General features: G+C 38.5%; 1 protein-coding gene across 1 annotated transcript in view; it reads left to right on the top strand.

Moving 5' to 3' along the window:
* The first annotated feature begins 353 nt into the window (after positions 1–353).
* LOC108902825 (partitioning defective 3 homolog B-like) overlaps positions 354–18,542 on the top strand; it is a 173,677-nt gene continuing 155,488 nt past the window's right edge. The window contains 3 exon segments of the mRNA XM_051070118.1: positions 354–626; positions 1,311–1,536; positions 11,388–11,489. Of these exon segments, the coding sequence (XP_050926075.1) occupies positions 1,420–1,536; positions 11,388–11,489 (219 nt within the window). The 5' untranslated portion in view covers positions 354–626; positions 1,311–1,419.

The following is an 18,542-nucleotide window of genomic DNA, read 5'->3' as shown; positions in this document are numbered from 1 at the left end:
ACCCTAATAGATGAAATGAGATGAAATAGCTATAATAGTGGATTTAAACCAGTGTTACCATTTTTACGTGTAATTCATGCATCTTAAATAATTTTGAGTGAGAAACTATTACTTCTATTTAACTTAAGGGTTTGAGAATGAGTGTTTGATATGCATGCATGATATTAAAAATGACCCACTCGATGAATTCATGTCACTCCTCTGTCAGCTTTAATCCGTGTTTCTCTCCTCTACACATCATATTTTACCGTGCTGCTAACTGTAACTCAGAATGTGGATCCAAAATCATCCTTGCGCTGTTTGATTGTAGCAGTAACTGGAGCAGTTCTCCTTTAAGAAAGTGACAGCAATGAGTGGCGGAGGAGCTGGTCAGGAACTGGCCAGGAGCGGACGGCAGTGAAGGCATCTCAAAACTTTTCCAACACACAGTTCCGTGGTCCGTTTACATTTTCAATTCGCCTTCAGTTTGTCCCTGACTATGAAAACAACCGCTGTGCTGTCATACTTAATCTGTCGGCGATGAAGTGGATGCTGCTGGCCGCTTGGAAAAACGGAAACTTGCGCGAGGGAAAACTTCTGGGATGATGCCCGAGCGACTGCATCCCTCCCTCCAAAGTTCAGCTAAGGTGGCTAACGTTAGCTAGCATGGGACTCAGCTCGCGTAAACTATGTGCAAGTTTTGATATGCATGTGTCCGTTTCTCGAAACAAGCTGTAACGTAGTGGAGAAGGGGGTGACGATATGTTATGCCTCTGGCAAAGTGTATTTCTTTCATCCTTGGCTCACTATCTTAGCAAGGCCAGGTTACAGTATCAAGCTAATCACTTTTAGCCAACTGGAGCTAGCTGCCAGACTGCCTCTGTCAAGTAAAATTAAGCCAGGGCTAGTTAACTCCCAGTGAGCAACGACATAACACGCACTTCTCGTTTACCAGCTACCACTCAACTCATGAAAAGACTGCAGTTCTTTTAACGTTTCTAGAAACGTTGTTTATACATGGACCATAGCGTGAAAGACTAATGTATTTACTCCTGCCATTGGGTTGTGGCTTCAGAATTTGGGAGACATGGCATGGATAGACAGTAAACACATCTGACAAGCTTATGAAGGAGCTATACTGACCACTTTGACAAGCTGTGTGACATTTGAACAAACTGCTCTAAGTGATGTAAGTTTTATCTGGATGCAAGTGTCAGCTTTTGACATAAAGCAACTCACTGTTAATCCTGCATTTTAATTTTTATTATTATTATTATTATTTTTTTTTTTTACCTTTTCTGGTTGGCTACATCCCCTGCCTCCTTATGAAGACTCTCTGGGGGGCATTCAACAGTTTGAAGCCTTCCGGCATTTTCATCGCCATTGTTCACCACCCATATCCAGAGGGTACGCATCTTGGATGAAGTGGAGAGTGCTATCATGAAGGTGACAGTGACGTTTGGACAGACTGGTGTGGTGGTGCCCTGCAAGGAGGGTTGGACCGTGAGGGACCTCATACAGCAAGCCACGCAGAGATACAGAAAACTCCTGGAACAGGTACTGAGCAGAAGCTGAAATGGTTGAAATTACCCTCTTGGGGTAGGCAGTGTCATGATAAAACTGCATGTTTTGGTGTAGCTGTTCCAAAACCAGGTAAAGGAGTTCATTATCATTATTATTGTAACAAACAATACACAAATACTAATCCAGAGGACATGCAAACCAACATGCCAGCTACTTATAGTGATGTTTTCCCAAATATAACAGGTAGGTAAATCTCAAAATTACCTCACCTTGTTCATCACCCTACAAAGCAGTTATGGTGGATGTTTTTTTTCATGTAAATGCTGCTCATCTGTTAAACTTTCTGAGTTGCAGTAATTTTAGCTGTAGAATAACATTTCATTGTTACTGATACCAGATTCTCCAGTGTGCTCAAGAACACGAACAAAAGCGTGAACAAATGTAATTTTATCTCTCTGTGAGACTGTCTGACCTCTGAGCCAGCAGTTAGCTACATTATTAATTGTAAGAAGTAGTTTTGTAATAATGTGTAAAGATTTTCATGAACTCCTGAAAGACTTCGAAAAAGAGGCGAGATAACTTTTTATGAAACAGTGCTTTCATAATATTTGAGGGTTTCCCTGAAGTCATAAAAGAATAATCGAAAGCTCTGTCATTTTTATATCATGAAAGGACCATATGATTTTCACATCCCAAAGTCTTGGGAAATTAGACAAAGCCAGGAGGTCCAGTTCTCCATAATTGCTGTATAAAAAATTAAAAGCATATCTGATATGAATTGTGATGATCCAGACAGGGAGCAGGCACGAGTCGTTTCCACTTTAGTTGTGAGTGTAAAATGCAAATGTCTCCCTCTTGTGATTCCTTTATCCCTGCTGTTGATTCCCTGCACTGCTCTTAGGGCGGGAACCCTGTGACCCCCATCAGACGACCAAATCTTCTCAGTGACTCACTTTATATTGGCTCCATTATTCAAAGAGCACACAAGCTATATAGATAGATGGCCTCAGTTGTGATTGAGGGAGAGGCAGAGATGTTGAAGCTGTGTGTGTATGTTTGTGTTTATGTGAAAGACACTGAGACAGCACTTGGAGATGCACTCATTTTATCCACCCATCTCTTTTTCTTTCCCTCGCTGCCTTTTTTGCCTCTTAATCTCCTTTCATTTACCCATACCTATCCCCACTCAGTGCTCCTATGTGTTTTGCCCCCTTCATCTTCTTTATCAGCCTTTTCTTCTCACTGGTGCACCTCCTCTTCACCTCCCTTCATAGCTCTCCACATAGCAGGAACCCTCGCTTCTCTATCGTTTGAACTCTTCTTCCTCTTTGAACACTTCCTCCTTCACCTTCTGTTCCTACTTTGTGAGACAACTCTGTTCAGCCTCTGTTCTCTTTTAACCTAACAAGATGGACAACTAGGTATGAACAGAGGCAGCGACCATAAAGCATAAACCTTTTTCACAGCAGACACTTTTGGTATGTTGTAGCAGGAAAAGTACAGGTGTAACTGATAACATTGAAAACAACAGCACTCTGTTTAGGTGTGCTCACTGGCATGCATGGCTTACTGTGACCCTGGACTGTGACCCTGGATGTGACTGAACCATCTTGATGAAATTTGTCTCTGTAGTGCTGAAAAATGTCAGCTGTGAAAAAGCTCTGTTGCTAGGCGATAAATTGTTAGCTTCTACGGTAAGCTGCTGACTGGGACACATTATACTGCATAGAGTATCAGTGTTTATGTATGTAATGTAAAGTTCTTTCCCCTTTTTCACCAAGCGCACATAGTGTTGACTATTAGCCATTACCATCTGTTAGCCGTCTGTCCCTTTACAACATTCAGCATTTGAGAGGACCCATCCTGCTAAATGGATGGAAACTAGTTGTAATTAGCACTAGACATCACTTTTTGCTAATTTTATTTCATCACCTGCAGAGTCAGCGACAGCTCCAGCTATTGTTAGCTGTGTTTTTTACTTGGCTGGAGTTGTATTGATGGCAAATAATCAAAAGTAACAGCAGTAGATTGTCCTCTAACCTCAACACTCTTGAGTGTTATCTTATGATTTGAATCATGACAAACAGAGTAACAACGTTCAAATCACAGGTGGGACTAAGCAACAGTAAACAAGTGATGATGTTGGACCCCCCACTACTTTTGAAATTAAAGAAAATGGAAAACTATTTTTAGTTCTCAACCATACAAATGTTAGACGAATACAGTTAATCTTACTGACATGATCAGTGTCAGCTAAAGATTCATTTTGGTAACACCAATGTTTGACTTTAAAAATGAAAAACAAAAGGTACATGCCATGTTGCAGTGTAGTTTGTATCTCATCTTACCCCAAAGCAGCAACATTTTAATGGTTATTAATTTTCACTGAGAGACAGTGTGAGAGCTCCAGTAATGTTTTCCTGCAGCTGCATTGTGTGTAATGATGCACCTCCCTGCTCTATCGATTAGGTCTCAGAGTGTTTAAATACTTTGTTTCCCGTCTGTGTGAATGAAATGCCTTGTTGAGCACATGCACACTGTGTGTGTTTTGGCCTGCTCTCCCACAGCTCTTCCTCTTTATCTTCTCCTCTCTGTTTGCTCTCTCTCTTCCCACACCGTTGTCAGCATCTCTCAATCTCTCCCTCTCTTACTACATTGACATTCCTGTTTGTTTTTTATGTATCCTTCCTCTGTCATTCTTCCTACTTTTCTTTGGACATTTTGGCCAAAGATATTTCTCTTCTCCTAGTTTATTATTTGGCATTTCAAATACCCTACTTTTTGTTTGTGTTCACATTTTTCTTACTCCCCTCTTCTTCCTTCTCTGGAATTGCAAATATGTACGCTCCCGAATTGCTTCATCTCATCCCATCTTTTCCCTTTATATTTGTTTCTATGTGTATTTTTCTTGCTTTCTCTCCATCACTCAGTCATTTTCCTGCAACAACTAATCTGTTGTCGTAGCTGTGTAATTATGGCTGTTAATGTGTTTCGGGATTAGAAAGCTGGGATATGTGTATGTTATAAGAGCTGTCCAGTCACTAATCCTCCCTCCCAGTGCTAGGCAAATCATATTTTTAAATTGTCACTGAGACAGGTTGCTCTCTGTCTGTCTCTCTCCCTCTCCCCTGCCTCCCTCCATCTCCCCTGCCTCTCTCCATCACCCCATCCACTCTATCTGCTTCATCCTACTTAGAGAGTACGCTGCTTGTATTTGAAACATTTTATTATCTTGCGTGTTCCAGCCTGCAACCACTGTAGCTAACTAACACTGGCAGTTCCATTTATCAGCTTCTTTGTTAGGAGTTCCCACAGCGGTGCTTAAGAAGAGCTAACACTTAAAATAGGCATTAAAGCTTCAATTTAGTGATCTTTAAACAAGTTGAGGTTTAGTCTTAACTTGAGTCGCAGAGAGGATTTATTTTGTATTTTAGTTGCATAGATTTTTTTAGTTTCACATTGATCACAGCCTAATTAATTAGAATTTCTATACCCCTTTGTGTTACCCAGTGTGGAACCAAAGGGAGGATAGGGAAGACAAATGGGATTAGAAAGTGATTGGCAGAGAGTGCTGATGTCTTAGTATGTAGGATGCAGATCTTTGTTATACTAACTAAGTCTTTTTAAGTACTCTGTAGACTCTCAGCTCGTGGAAAGTTCTTTGCAGTGAGAAGTCTCACTTCATTAAATGCTATGCATAATCTTGAGTTTGACTGATTTTTGTGGACATGCAGTTCAGTGACTGATGCTAATCTGTAAACATGACATAGTTCATTGGAGATGTCTAAACTGGTCCTTTTAGGTAACTATGTGTTACAATGATAAGCACAAAAAAAAACTGGGTGTGTGTTTTTTTTGACAGTGAAAATGTAAAAATATAAATAGCCCTCACAGAAATCACAGAAAAAAACGCCCTAATGATTTTTATTGTGTTAAATTAAATTAAATCATAGTGTATACAGATGGATTTTGGAGTTCAGATAGAAATATAGCATAAAGCAGAACTAGAGTTTTATGATATAAGCCAAAGTAGCCATTATCATATTGAGGTATGCCTTAATACTTGGCTCCAGCGCAACCTTTTAGAGGGGATCAGAACTGGCTGTATGACAGTCTTAGGTTAATCATCATCCACCTAACTCAATACATCAGGGAACTGTCAGTGCTCAGTGATCTGTACTTATCTGTTACAAAACTAAGATGCAAAACAGCATATTTATAGGTATCACTCTTGATGGATGGAGCATAGAGTGAAAACACAAACAGACAGGGAAATGGAGAATGTAAGTTGTAATTTAAAAAAAAACAAACATAAAACAATCAAACATGAGGTTCATGTACCGAGGCAGCAGGGAAGAAATGAATAAACCTGTGAAGGAATCAGAACAAAGATGATGAATGTTTAAAGGGATATAGCTTAAAGAGCAAGGCAAAGAGGAAGAGCAGCCAGAGGGAGAGGAGGAGGGAGGAAAGCTGAGGTTGTTTTTGTGGGGAGTTGTCAGGAAGTTATCAGCTTGTTGACAGACTTCTTAATTACCCTTGGCCAAACAGACAAGCCTGTGGTTATGTGTTTATGGATGCCTGTTTTTGTGGTTTCAGGTTTAGTCTATCCTAAGAAGAAGACTGTAATCTATGTAATATCACACTGCACAATCATATGAGCTCATTAGTGTGCATTTTTTGAAGGAAAATGTGATTTGCTTCTCTCAAATATATGCACAGCATAATTTTATGCATATGTGATATTAGACTGCATCTATATTTAACACAATATTGGGGCTAAATGTGTTGTTTGTGTGTGGTCTAGATATTTCCAAAACCATAGAACCAAACTGTGAAAGCAGTTCCTTTTGTAAGCTGATGGTGTGTGAACAGTGTGTATGTGTATGCGTGCACATATAAAATGTAAGGTGGATGTGTATGGAAGGGTTCCTGCCTATGTGGGTGTGTGCTGTGGTTTCATTAGCCAGGGGAGGAATGCTGATAAGGCGTGGCCAAACAAGCTGATAAAATCGTAAAAACATTCTGGCCCCGTGCCAGAGCACAGGCAATTATTTCTGAGAGGGAGGAGCAGGGAGGAGACACAGGCCGCCTTCCCTGCAGACACACCGCAATACATTGTTGATCCTGTTCTTTTATGGTCCTTTTCTTACTCTATTTATATCTATTCTGTTCCAGTCTTATTTCTGTTTTATTCTATAATTCTTGTTCTATTCTTCCAAGTTAGGAAAGACATTAATGGCACACAGGCTTTTCCAAATTAAACAACAGCCTGACAAGCCTGCCATATAACCAGACAATTAATATAAGAATGAACGCTGTAGCCTAGTATGCAGATCATCCTGGTCAATAGATTCTGAAATTGTTCAGTTTTACTGTTTAGCATGCCACATTAATTATTACTCATGATTATGCTAATGTAATCTGATTTTGAACCATCAAGATGAACAAACTTTCCTCAGCTAGATGAGTGAAGAATCCGCTTGTGCTCGTTTGAAACCTGGATTGATTAAATGTTAACATGGTGAGTAATGGTTACCATGGCACTGCCAGTGGTAATTTTCTAACTTTGCTGGTCGCAGAAGACGAGCTTTGTTACTGCTGGGTAACAAGATGGGTCAAGGGACAATCAGATGTTGTTATTTTTCCACAAAATTAGGTGCTGCATCAGTATTCGCTGTCTGTGCAAAATCATGTTTGTCAAGACAACTTGGAGGCCTCTCAATGAAATTGTGATAATTTCCGACCTCCGTTTTGGCTAAGGATCCAGATATTTTACTTTTTATAATCTAGTGGAATTTGATGTACACTGCCTCATATTTAACCTGTTGTAGTATTCAGCTGTAAATGTGTGGAACAGATGCCTTTCACGTTTTGTGTAGACAGCATGAGCTCCAGTGTTTGCTGAAAGTGAACCCTGGATCACTCATTTGTGGCGTGCCCAAGTCCACCTCTTTGCGCTGCCTCCAGTTTTGACAGCAGCATACATACCAAACTCTTGTGTCAGCTGGCAGACTTGAAAGGCTGACTGTTTAAAGATGAAGAGTGGGGGAGAGGCAAGGGGTTAAACGCATACCTAACAACACTGAATAATCTAACCCTGGTGGGATTTTACTTCAAACTAATAATCATCTCTGGATGATGTCCCGAGAGTCAAATGCCTAAAATTGTCTAAGATTATCTGTTTAAGTATCAAGCAAAACACTGTATTAAGGACTAATCCCCCTGATTTTCAGATTACATCCGTGTGTTTACAGCTCTTATCTTTAGTCCTACAATATCTAAGTCTCCCTCTATGTTTTTAAACTCACAGACTTGGGGGTAAAGGGTTTCTGCAGTTCCCCAAAAAATATGTAACATATTATTCATGCACTCCCCCCTAATATCAGATTTGATCAGTGTGCTCACAGCTCTTTTCTGTCTACCTCTCCATCTCTTGTCTTCTTAGCTTTATGGCTTGCCTACTGTAACAAGAGATCATAGAGGGTTGTTGACCTAAAAGCAACAGCAGGTCACCAAAGGAATGAGGCTGTTGGAAGCCAGTGTTCTGCAAATACCTTTTATCACTACATTTACCGTTGTTTTCCTGCTGTAGTTAAAACATACAATTTGACTGTGCTTTCTGTGTCCTGGCTCCTGTCTGCTGCAGTCAGTTTTAAATACAGGGGGAAAATGTGATTTAAAAACGTTACAAGTAATGGTAATTTAATTGCAACCTAAGATTATTGTTATTATTTTTAATTATACGTGCCAGTGTAATTATTGTAATTATTGATAAGTCTGCAAATTCTTTTTTTCTATTATTTAATGAGTCATTTAGTCTGTGAAATGTCAAAAATCAAAAAAATGCCATGTCAACTTGGCAGAGCTGCATGTGATGTCTTCAAATGTCTTCAAAATATTGAGTTTCGATGATAAGACCAAGAAAAGCAGGAAATCCTCTTATTTCAGAGCCTGGAATCAGATAATATTTGTCACTGTTTCACTATTTTTGCCAAAAAAAAAAAGACAATTAATTGATTATAAGACAGACTAATCATTTCAGTTCTAAATCTATGCACATTTATTTTGAACATTGTATGAAAAGCAAATGTCTGCTCCAAGCTTAAGGCAAAGTGACATCATGAACAGCAAATTACTGAGGTTTGCTTGATAAATTACTAATATGGCTATTAACTAGAATCAGTTAATTTTTGTCAGTTGACTGTCAAGATTTGGTGAATTGATTGCACTACTTTAGAACAGCGTAAATCCATAGAGTGCTAGATTACTAACATTGCTAAGGGGCAAAGCCCCAGGTTTGTCAGTTGGTTTGTGGTAATTTGATGAATTGCTTATTTGTTTGGGACATGCACCCTAAAACTCAGTGTTAACTGAAATGAAAACACAATGTATAGTCTGCTGTGTTAACTGTATTGCAGGGTCACTTTTGCCCCAGAGGCCCCCTAAGGCTTTAATGTGGACTTTGGAATCAGAGCAGGCTTTGTTGACACAAAAGTCATTTTTCTTACTTTTGAATTCACAACCCATTGAAAATATTACCCTTAATGCTCCTTTGTAGTCTTCTTCTCTTTAAAAATGTAAAACACTGCATGAGATTATCATGTGTTTTTGTCAAGGCATAGCTCGTAACGTTGCTTGTGGAGTGACTTACTGTTTGTGTGGGGATGTTGGATCGACAACTTGCCAGTTACACACCACAGACAAAATTCCACAAGATGTTATATGAAAAGCCAAGGGCAGAACAGAACATTTACATGACACTTTGGCACGTAAATGTTTCCTCGTAATCATAGAAACATTCACATGTGCTGTCCCAGAGTTAATATGCCTCCAAACCCTGATTGATAGTGCTCAAGGAAGATAAACACTTCGCAAAAGAGAAAATTGAAACAATGTAAATGCAATGTTTGAAAATCTCTCTCTCTCATACATCTGGCCTGGGTGTTAGCCAAGTCAGTGTTACAATAGGGTTATACAATGAATTCCAGCAGGAAGGGAGGGAGGGAGGGAGGAAGAGGGAGAGACAATTTAACAGTATAAACAGCCACAGTGTCAGAGTCTTGTGTAACAGTGATGGTTGAAAAGCCATTGAAATGACTTGTTTTGTGACATAATAGATTTTTATGGTCCTAGGCTATATTTAACCAGGCACAAAAGCTTTACCTCAAGTAAGCAAACACAACTGTATTTGTAGTTATATCATCTGGTGCCAGATGGTAGTGAGGGATGACTAAACTCAACATTTCTGAATTGTATGCTGAGTTACATTTTTATAATGTAACACATTATCACATATCAGCTGACTTATTACTGGAGTACTGTATCATTTACATATGGTGAAACACAGTGTTAGTCAGTGTTAATCTAGGTGTGTTTTAAAATGTTAAGTGGTTGAAATGCTACTTTCTTTTACTTCTAGCCCATTAAAAAAGACTTTTGAACAAATCTTTTAACTTAAAGCATCCACCACCGAAGGAACTCCTTATTTCAAAACATTTTCTGTGCCTAGCCTTAATGAACACAGTTGAGTTGCATGTCCAAAAGTCCTATAAGACACAAAAACTATGTGGAGCCAAGCAGGTTGGCTATTAAAAATTCAGCTGGTTTGTTGATGAGTGTCAAAATAGATCAGAAAATGAGATAACTCTAATCAGATCTAATGTATAAATATACAAAGAAACTATTTTACACTGTCAAATATATTCTATGTATACTATGTATGTACTATCTTAAAAATGTAAGTTAGTTAATAAATAATATATTGGAAAGAGTGTTGCTGCAGAGTGAAGTTTAGTGTTGGAACTAGTATTGACATTGAGACTTACAGTGATATCCAGGGACACAGAACACCCCGCTCTACCTTACACTCTCCCTGATGGGAATTTTTGAAAAAGCACTGACAAGCATCTGACCCTGAAAGAGTGACTTAATGGAGCACCACCCTGAAACGTTTTGACTCATACCTTTCCTTAGGCTGTGTGTGGTCCTGTATGTATGTATGTGTATGTGTATGTGTGTATGTGTATGTGTGTGTGCTTGCTTGTGTGCGTGTGTGTTGTCTCAATATGTTGTTCAACAACCGGCTCTATGTAGTCAGCTGTCCAGTGCAGTGTTGATGTCATTAATCACAGACCCAACACAGCGGAGAAAGGGAGTGAGGAGGGAGAGAGAAAGGGCCAGGTTGGAGTTGTAATCTGTATGAGGCACCTAGGGACAGATGTGGAAGATGTGTGGAGGAAAAAAAAAAAGACAAAGCGCAGATGGGAGGAGAGGGGAAGGAGAAAGCCCCATAAATGAGAAACAGAAAGAGGGAGTTGGTGACTAGTAGAGAGGACCTTTATGGTTGCTCTGAGCTTTGGCTTTATTCTGTTTTAAGTCTCCATGAAATAAAAATCGACTTTTTCATTGTTGGTCTCTATTATAATGTTTGCTGTTAAACAAATATCAAGACTTTAATTTACCTTTAAATTAGAGTTAAATCTTTAACACTTCCTTTAAAATGTAAATAACAATACTAAACATTCAAAGCATCACAGATTTTTTTTTAACTATGCAGCAGATGAAACTGCCTTTTTCCACTGGTCTCTGTTTTTGACATTAAACTGCTGTTTTTGCTCAGTAACAAGTTTCAGTAGGAAATGAATCAAATTGAGCAAATAAAAAACTCTACTTTTACCTTTTTTATTTGCTAATGTGGCCTATGTACTTCTGGCTTGACTTAATCAGATAATCCTGAATAGTAATATTGACATCAGCAGCCACTATTTTAAGAATTGGAAACGTTATGCTCATATAAGCAAAGTGGGAAGACTGATCAGCTGCTGATAGAATTATTCACACATTAAGTTGCTGATTTACGTTGGTTGTGTCTTGTGTTACAGGAAGGAGATTTCCTGGTTCGGACTCATCATGTTGAATACTGTGATGGGGGGATTCTGGACCCTGATGATATACTCAGCGATCTAGTGGAAGACAGGGACAAGGTAAGAACCTCTCGGGGTAGATTTGAATGTTGTTCTGTGTGCTCCCGCTTTAAATCTGATAATATAACAAAATTGTTTAAACTTCCTTTTAATTCCATCTATTTAAATACAAAAACACTGACACTGTCAACAAGGAATTCAGTGGTTTTATGTAGCTTTAAGCTGACAACAAACAACTATGTAACCTTTATCCTCTTAATTAATACCTGTGAACTGGAACTAAAACGTGATTTAATAGCCATTAATTAAAATGGCCCGTTTCCTGAATGACCAACAGTCAACAGAGTACACAGACATGCATGTGACTAACCACACGCTCAGCCAGGCAAGCCATGAGGAAGAGAAACAAATGTCAGGTAGTTCTTGTTCTCTGCACAGATACAAAGTATCCCTTAAATCCTTCCTGATGCCTCTGATGTCATGCATATAATAGTTTTGATTTATACTTATTAATCAATAACATAACAGTGTGTATGTGCACAGAAAGGTATATGAACTTGCACAAAGGTTTGCGTGTGTGTCAGGGTGTGTGTGCTTGTTCAGACTCTAGAGTATTGAGCTGCAGTGGCCTATAAGCCACTCCCTTGGATAGAATATTGCCTCACAAGCAAAATTCAAAGGGAAAAGGTTTTAACTTGCCTGTAGCATTAGGCAGTGTCATTAGCAATTCACTTTTGGAGACTTTGCAAACTCAATCCATATATTCCCCATTTTTCTTATTTTTCCCCCGAGGAATATGTCATTTTTCATTTTCCCCTTTGGGAAGTCTTGTGTTTTTTTCACACCCTCTCATATACTCCATAACTTACCATAACTTAGGACCTTAAATGAATCTTGAGCCCTCTCTTGGTGGCTCTGCACATTAAAACAGTATCAACATGTTTTAATCAGCCTGTATCCTATAGTGAACTGAATTCTTCATTTAGGTCACAGCCAGTAAAAGCTGAAGAACCTATTGGCTAAAAAAATGTAATGTACAGTATATTCCCTTGTCCTCGGCTCATGCTGTATGCCTTTAAGGATGTATGAATACTGCAGGATTCTGTTTGAGATTCTCTGAACTAATTAAGAACAAAGTTGCATTAGTTGGCAAGTTCTCTTGGGGCTATAAGAGCCTTTGAGAAGAAGTGAAGTGATCACTCTCTCCCTCTAACTGGGACTTAGTGTCCAACTAATTGTCCTCATGGTTCAAATCTTGATCTTTTTGAATATGTAAGCAAGATATTTTTGTCATTTTAAGTTTAGTGACAACTAAAATGAATGAAAATTAATTTTGTGTTTTTTGTTGCCTTGACAAGGATAACACAAACATCCTATAGAAAAGTGACTTAATAAGAACTATCTTTACAGTGAAGAAATTCCCACAGGACATTTTAGAGATTTATGCTGAATGAGTTGTCCTGATGAACCCTCATGTCTCTAACTGAGGTGGGGGGGCTACATGACACACTAAGCCATGGCCCTGGGGCCATATGACTCAGTGACAGGAGCAATAACAGAGTCAGGAGACCAGCACCTGACTTTGGGGATTGCTATTATGAGAGCCTGTTGCCATGGCTTTGTAGCGATTCAAAGAGCAGCATGCACTGGTCCCACAGCTGGCTAGTTGCCACTCGCCCTGTGCGACTGTGATCTTGTTTGCAGCACTTATTCATGTGAAGGTGTTACAGTCTGGAGTTCTACCCGTGATCAGTCATTGTGGCATGGAAGTTGGCACTGCAGTGGTTTTATATCCAAAAAGCTTTAGTTTGAATACAGTTGGTTGTATGCTATAACCAAGTTGTTTTCAAAGTCAATTCCTATTTGTAAAATAGTGCACTGGTTTGTTGTTCATCTACTGCTGAGGAAAATATTTGGCTGAAAGATGCTAAAATGTTCCAAAGAGCTGAGAGGACAGAGACCTACGACCTTTCATTGTGAACAGGACTGAGGAAGCATTTAGCTATGGTTGATGGCAAAGAGGTGAAGTATATCAGTCTGGTCAGAAGTAAAATGACTAGATAAGCTTTGAATAATTTGAATAGTAGGTCTGTAGTTCAAGCCGGTTTAGCAGGTTTCTGTTTCATGGCTGGAGTTATAATGACTAATTCAATATGTGTGTGTGTGTAAAGATAGATACTGTATTGATGGGTGTTTTGCATTTTTGTCTCAAATATGTCCTAAAATCTCCTCATATTCACTGAGAAAGGATTCTAATGTTCCTCTTGTTGGATCCAGTATTAAACTGTATTAAACATACCTTTGGTGCACAGAAAAAGCACATGCATGCTACAAAATACACATTTTCATACTGGGATCAAATACAGTATATAGAAACTAATTCCTCAAAACACACACATACATAGTGAGACACACACATAGAGAAATAAACTGTACAGAATGATATCCAACAATGCATACTTCTGAGCACCAGAGATTGCAAATGAAATGAAAGTGTGAAATATTCATTGGATTCTGAGGCGAGGCTCTCATAGTATTACTGAGCTGAGATGAATAAATGGCTTCTAATCCCAGATGAGTGTTTTACTGCAGGCAGACTCAGACTGCCTGGTTTTAGGTTTTATAACCACAAAAAGTACAGAGAAGGTTTTTGAGGTCTGCTGAAGACTGAGGTCAAAAATACAGGTTCAGAGATCCATGACTGAAATATATTCTCATGATACATTTGGAGTGAGACTACTCAAATTTATGAACTTAACATTGTTGTCATAGCACTTAAAGCTGTTCGGGACCAAACAAAAACACAGCGGCACAGTATGTTAGAAAAAATCCCCCACAGTCCTGACTTATTTGGAAAGTTATTTATATTTCCTCAGACTCTGTGCTTCAGCACATGCAGTTTGAAATGAAGTAAAGAATACTACATTAAAGTGCCAGGTCTCAGAGTAGGTTTACATTACTGTAGGAAGAACTGTGTGGTAGATATAAAACACTGTGCCCACAGTTTAGGGATTCAAAAGTAAGTGGACAGACATGTAAAACAAAATCAATCAAGATGATTATATTTTGTAAAAAATCATCAGTCTTTTACCCACAAATATCAGCAGAAGCTTCCCCAGTGATGCTCTTCCAGACCTTTACTGCAGCCACCTTTAGCTCCTGCTTGTTGTGGACCTCAAAGAAAAGAAAAAAGATACAGTTACCATACAGACAGTGAAATAATGTAAGGATACTCTTAGTGTGTGTGTGCATTGCAAGTTTACCTTCAGACCACCACCCACACACCCCATCCCTGTCCTTTTCTCCATTACCCTAATGTCTCCCTTGCATGTTGCCTTTCAAACCCACTCAAAGCTTTATGCTGAAGAAAATGAAAAGTAAGCAGGGAATACGGATTCCCATCAGTATTTTCTATGTAGCTGGAAGTGTAATTCCTAATGTATTTTTCCCATCTTGTAGGTATTGCACAAATATCCTTACAGAGACCAGGGTTTGTTAAAAAGGTTAACTGGTAATGGTAAGGGAGAGAGAGAGGAGAAACACTGTTGCCTTGATATTGATGTTTGTTGTGGGACATTCATATCACATACACTTGATCAAACATTCACACGCACACACACACGTCCCTTTGCACACACTTTGAGCACAGATGTTCATCAAGTATGCACACACGTGATCACATCATTTAGCATCCATTTGCAGTGACTTTCTGTATTGTGCTCACTGTTGCACCCATTGGTATTTACAGTGTGCATTTGTGTGCTAAAATGTAATGTATGTGCTTTGCTCACATACTAAGCTTAATGAAATTTATTGATAGAACACACACACACACACACACACACACACACACACACACACACACACACACACACATAGTTGAAGTCAACATGTCAACATTAATAGGGACATATCTCAGATATTTTATCTGATAGGATGGTATGGAAAGTGTATTAAAAACTGTATAATGTTAATATGTTTTTGATTACATTGTGATTGAAGTTCTTAATTATGAAAATACATTTGTGAAACAATAACACAATATGATCATATCAAACCTAATAGGTAGTTTCACCTTTTAAGAAATAAATATACTTCCAGGCTAGCCTCCATGGAAAGGCTATTCACGATGTGGGGCAGCTCTCTATGAGCTGAGCTTTCGTTGTGGATAATTGTGCCTATCGTTATTTATCCTGTTGATAGTAGGACACACACATGCACAGCACCCTGCTGATTTTTTGATTATACTTCATTCTTCTTCAGATGTAAATGACATTAGCCTTTACCAGGACTCCCTACTGGTTTCTCTTCTGGCAAAATAGTTGGACTAATGAAAATTACTTCACTTTCTTCATACGTATTTTTTTATTGACCCTTTTCACAGTATTGATATTCACAACAGAAAATATACCATGGTTTAAGATGAAGATGAATCTCTACAGTAAATGCCAGATTCTGATATCCTGAATTATATCAGAGTATAAGGTGTTGGCAGATTTATATAGTCTTTGCGTTTTTAGATAATTGACTCTATGCTGCTCCGTATATTCACTGCTTTGGAAGCTTTATTGTATCCTTCCCCGATCTGCACTTGGATAACTTTGCCACTGATTAGTTGATTAGTTCATAAGCAGAAACCTGGTGTAAATACCAGAAGAAAGAGGAGCTTGTGAGATCTCTTGTGTTCTCAACTTGTTCTCAAGTGGGTACCTCCTCAGAGAGAGAATTTAGTCCATTTAGACCTATACTGCCACAATAGTGTAATTTACTAGAGAACTGTTTGTAAATTGTCTTGTAAATCCTGTTAAAATACACTTTGAATTGAGCAAACTCAAAGCATGTCTGGCGATTATACTGTCTGTCTGGCTAATGAGATGAAACAACCTCTAACGGCCTGACTTGGAGATGTTAAGATGGACAGTTGGTAGACTCAAGCCAACTCAATAGGGAGTGCACGGTGTGCGAGTGTATGTTTGTATGTGTGTATTTTCACCATGTGTATATGTGTCAGTTTTCCAGTCAGCCAAAATCATTTGCTGGAGAAGACAATCAGGCCAACAGTTCATATCTCAGTTTTGTTAATGTTTAAATAATGCTCTTGTTATCTCTCCTTTTTTAACTTTCTTTTTTGTCCTTTTGATTTTCTTGGCCTACGTTGCCATCACATGGCCTGGTGGGTGGTAGGAACAGCATAGGGATAGACAAACAGGCAGGCTGGCAATCGTGCAGACAATGTGTGTGGTGTTGGCATAGTAACTCAAATGTAAGAAAACTATAAATGCGATGATAAATAAAGTGAAAGTGGAGATGACGGACTTTATATATAGAAAAGAGAAGGTCATGAAGAAACTGAATATGCCTCAGACCAAAGTGTGAAGCAGTCTCACCAGACTGTCAAGCTAGACTAAATCAGCACATGCTGAGGGAGTGTTTGCATCTGAGGAAGTAAGATATAACCTGTATTGAAGCTTTTTTTGGGCTCTAAATAAAGTTTAGTTCTTCTTCTGTTTCCTATTGAATGTCTTACCCAGCCTACATTTTAATTAAAGCAGATTCAAAAATTAGTAATTGCCCATGTCTGAATATTTTTTATTATTTTTTATTATTTAAATAAAAAATGAACCTGCTCTTACGGCTGTAATGCTTTGAAATGATTCATCTGCTGGGTAAATCTAAATAATTTAAATAATTAAAGGTCACTACAATACCAGAATCATTAACAAAGTGGCCAAACCTCTGATAATGAGGAAATTATTCAGAACAGGTTCCATTTTGTCAGCAGGCCTTTCCTTCCCCTCTGCTCTCTCACTCTAAAGTTCTCAATGTCCATGATCATGAATGCTTTACTACTGGCAAATAGCACAAGCTGCTGCTGCTGCTGCTAACTGATGCAGAGATTGTTTAAAATTTTAGCTCATTTATGTATGTCTTTCAGTTTAAGCACTGGCCTTCTAACTTATGGCATGCACGCACATAAATGATACACTGGACTTGCAAGATGTGATATTGATACAGATGAATCAATTAAGGGCTTATGAAAATGTTCATTTTGCAACTGTGAGTGAAAGATGATAATGTAGATCTGCTGTGCCATTTGTTTAGACAAAGACACATGCAGGCAAAAGTAATTTCGCCAAATTAATGTATGTGTTGCACCATTTACAGAGTGATTGCTGACATCACTGATTGTGTGAGCTTGTAATAGCATTTACAATGGAGCTGGAATGTAATCATTTAGCCATTCATCATTACTAATACGTAGTTTAGCTTTTTATATGGCAATTAACTGTCTCGTGTAATAGCTCTGTTTGGGTCACACCATATTTTTAAAGTAAGATAAGCTATTAATTTAGTGCTTTGTGTGCTAGTATCTTATCATATTTCTGTGTATGAATGCTTTAAATATGTATGTAGCCTGTATTATGGATTTGACAGATCCCTCATAGGTGACAGACTAATTTAGGAGAAAGCTGAAAAAAATGAAGATTAAAAGAGTTGATGGCCACCAGCTTGTCAATAAAAGTGCTTTTTGGCTTTCTGTGTTTGTTATTCATAAATGATGGGACCTGGTAAAGAACAGGCTTTCAGGATCTAAAACATTAAAGTTTACTATTTGTAGTGAACTTAAATTCTGTGCTACGTGTCTTACCAGGATATATTAAAACAAATCACTGACACTATTGGTGCATCTGGCGGCAACTGCAGAGCAGTTATGTAAATTATGTGCTTGACAAAACTTCCAACACCTCCAGAACTACAGATTCATGAGAGCCAAGGTACTGCCAGCCTCAGTGTATCTGTATATATGAACATATCCTTACTATTATGTTTACACAGGAGATGTTTCAAGAGAAACAAAGAAAGCACAGGTAGAGGTGAGTGTCTGGATGTCTTTTGGCACTAAAAGTATTGTATAGCAGCCTATGGAGACTAACTAAATGGTACAGAAAGCTTGTACGGTATGAACAGTTTCTCCCCATTACTGAGATGTAATTCAAAGATGTAGTTGTATTTGTCATGTTTGGTTCCCTTACCCCTCTGACTCTGAAAGTATCAAAGTCTGTTCTTATTTTGACACAAAGATTGGTACATTAGCAGGAGTGTAGAACAACA

The sequence above is a fragment of the Lates calcarifer genome, linkage group LG1 (assembly GCF_001640805.2).
Source record: "Lates calcarifer isolate ASB-BC8 linkage group LG1, TLL_Latcal_v3, whole genome shotgun sequence".
Lineage (NCBI taxonomy): Eukaryota > Metazoa > Chordata > Actinopteri > Centropomidae > Lates > Lates calcarifer.
Note: the sequence above shows the minus strand (reverse complement) of the source record. Positions and strands in the feature narration are given on the sequence as shown.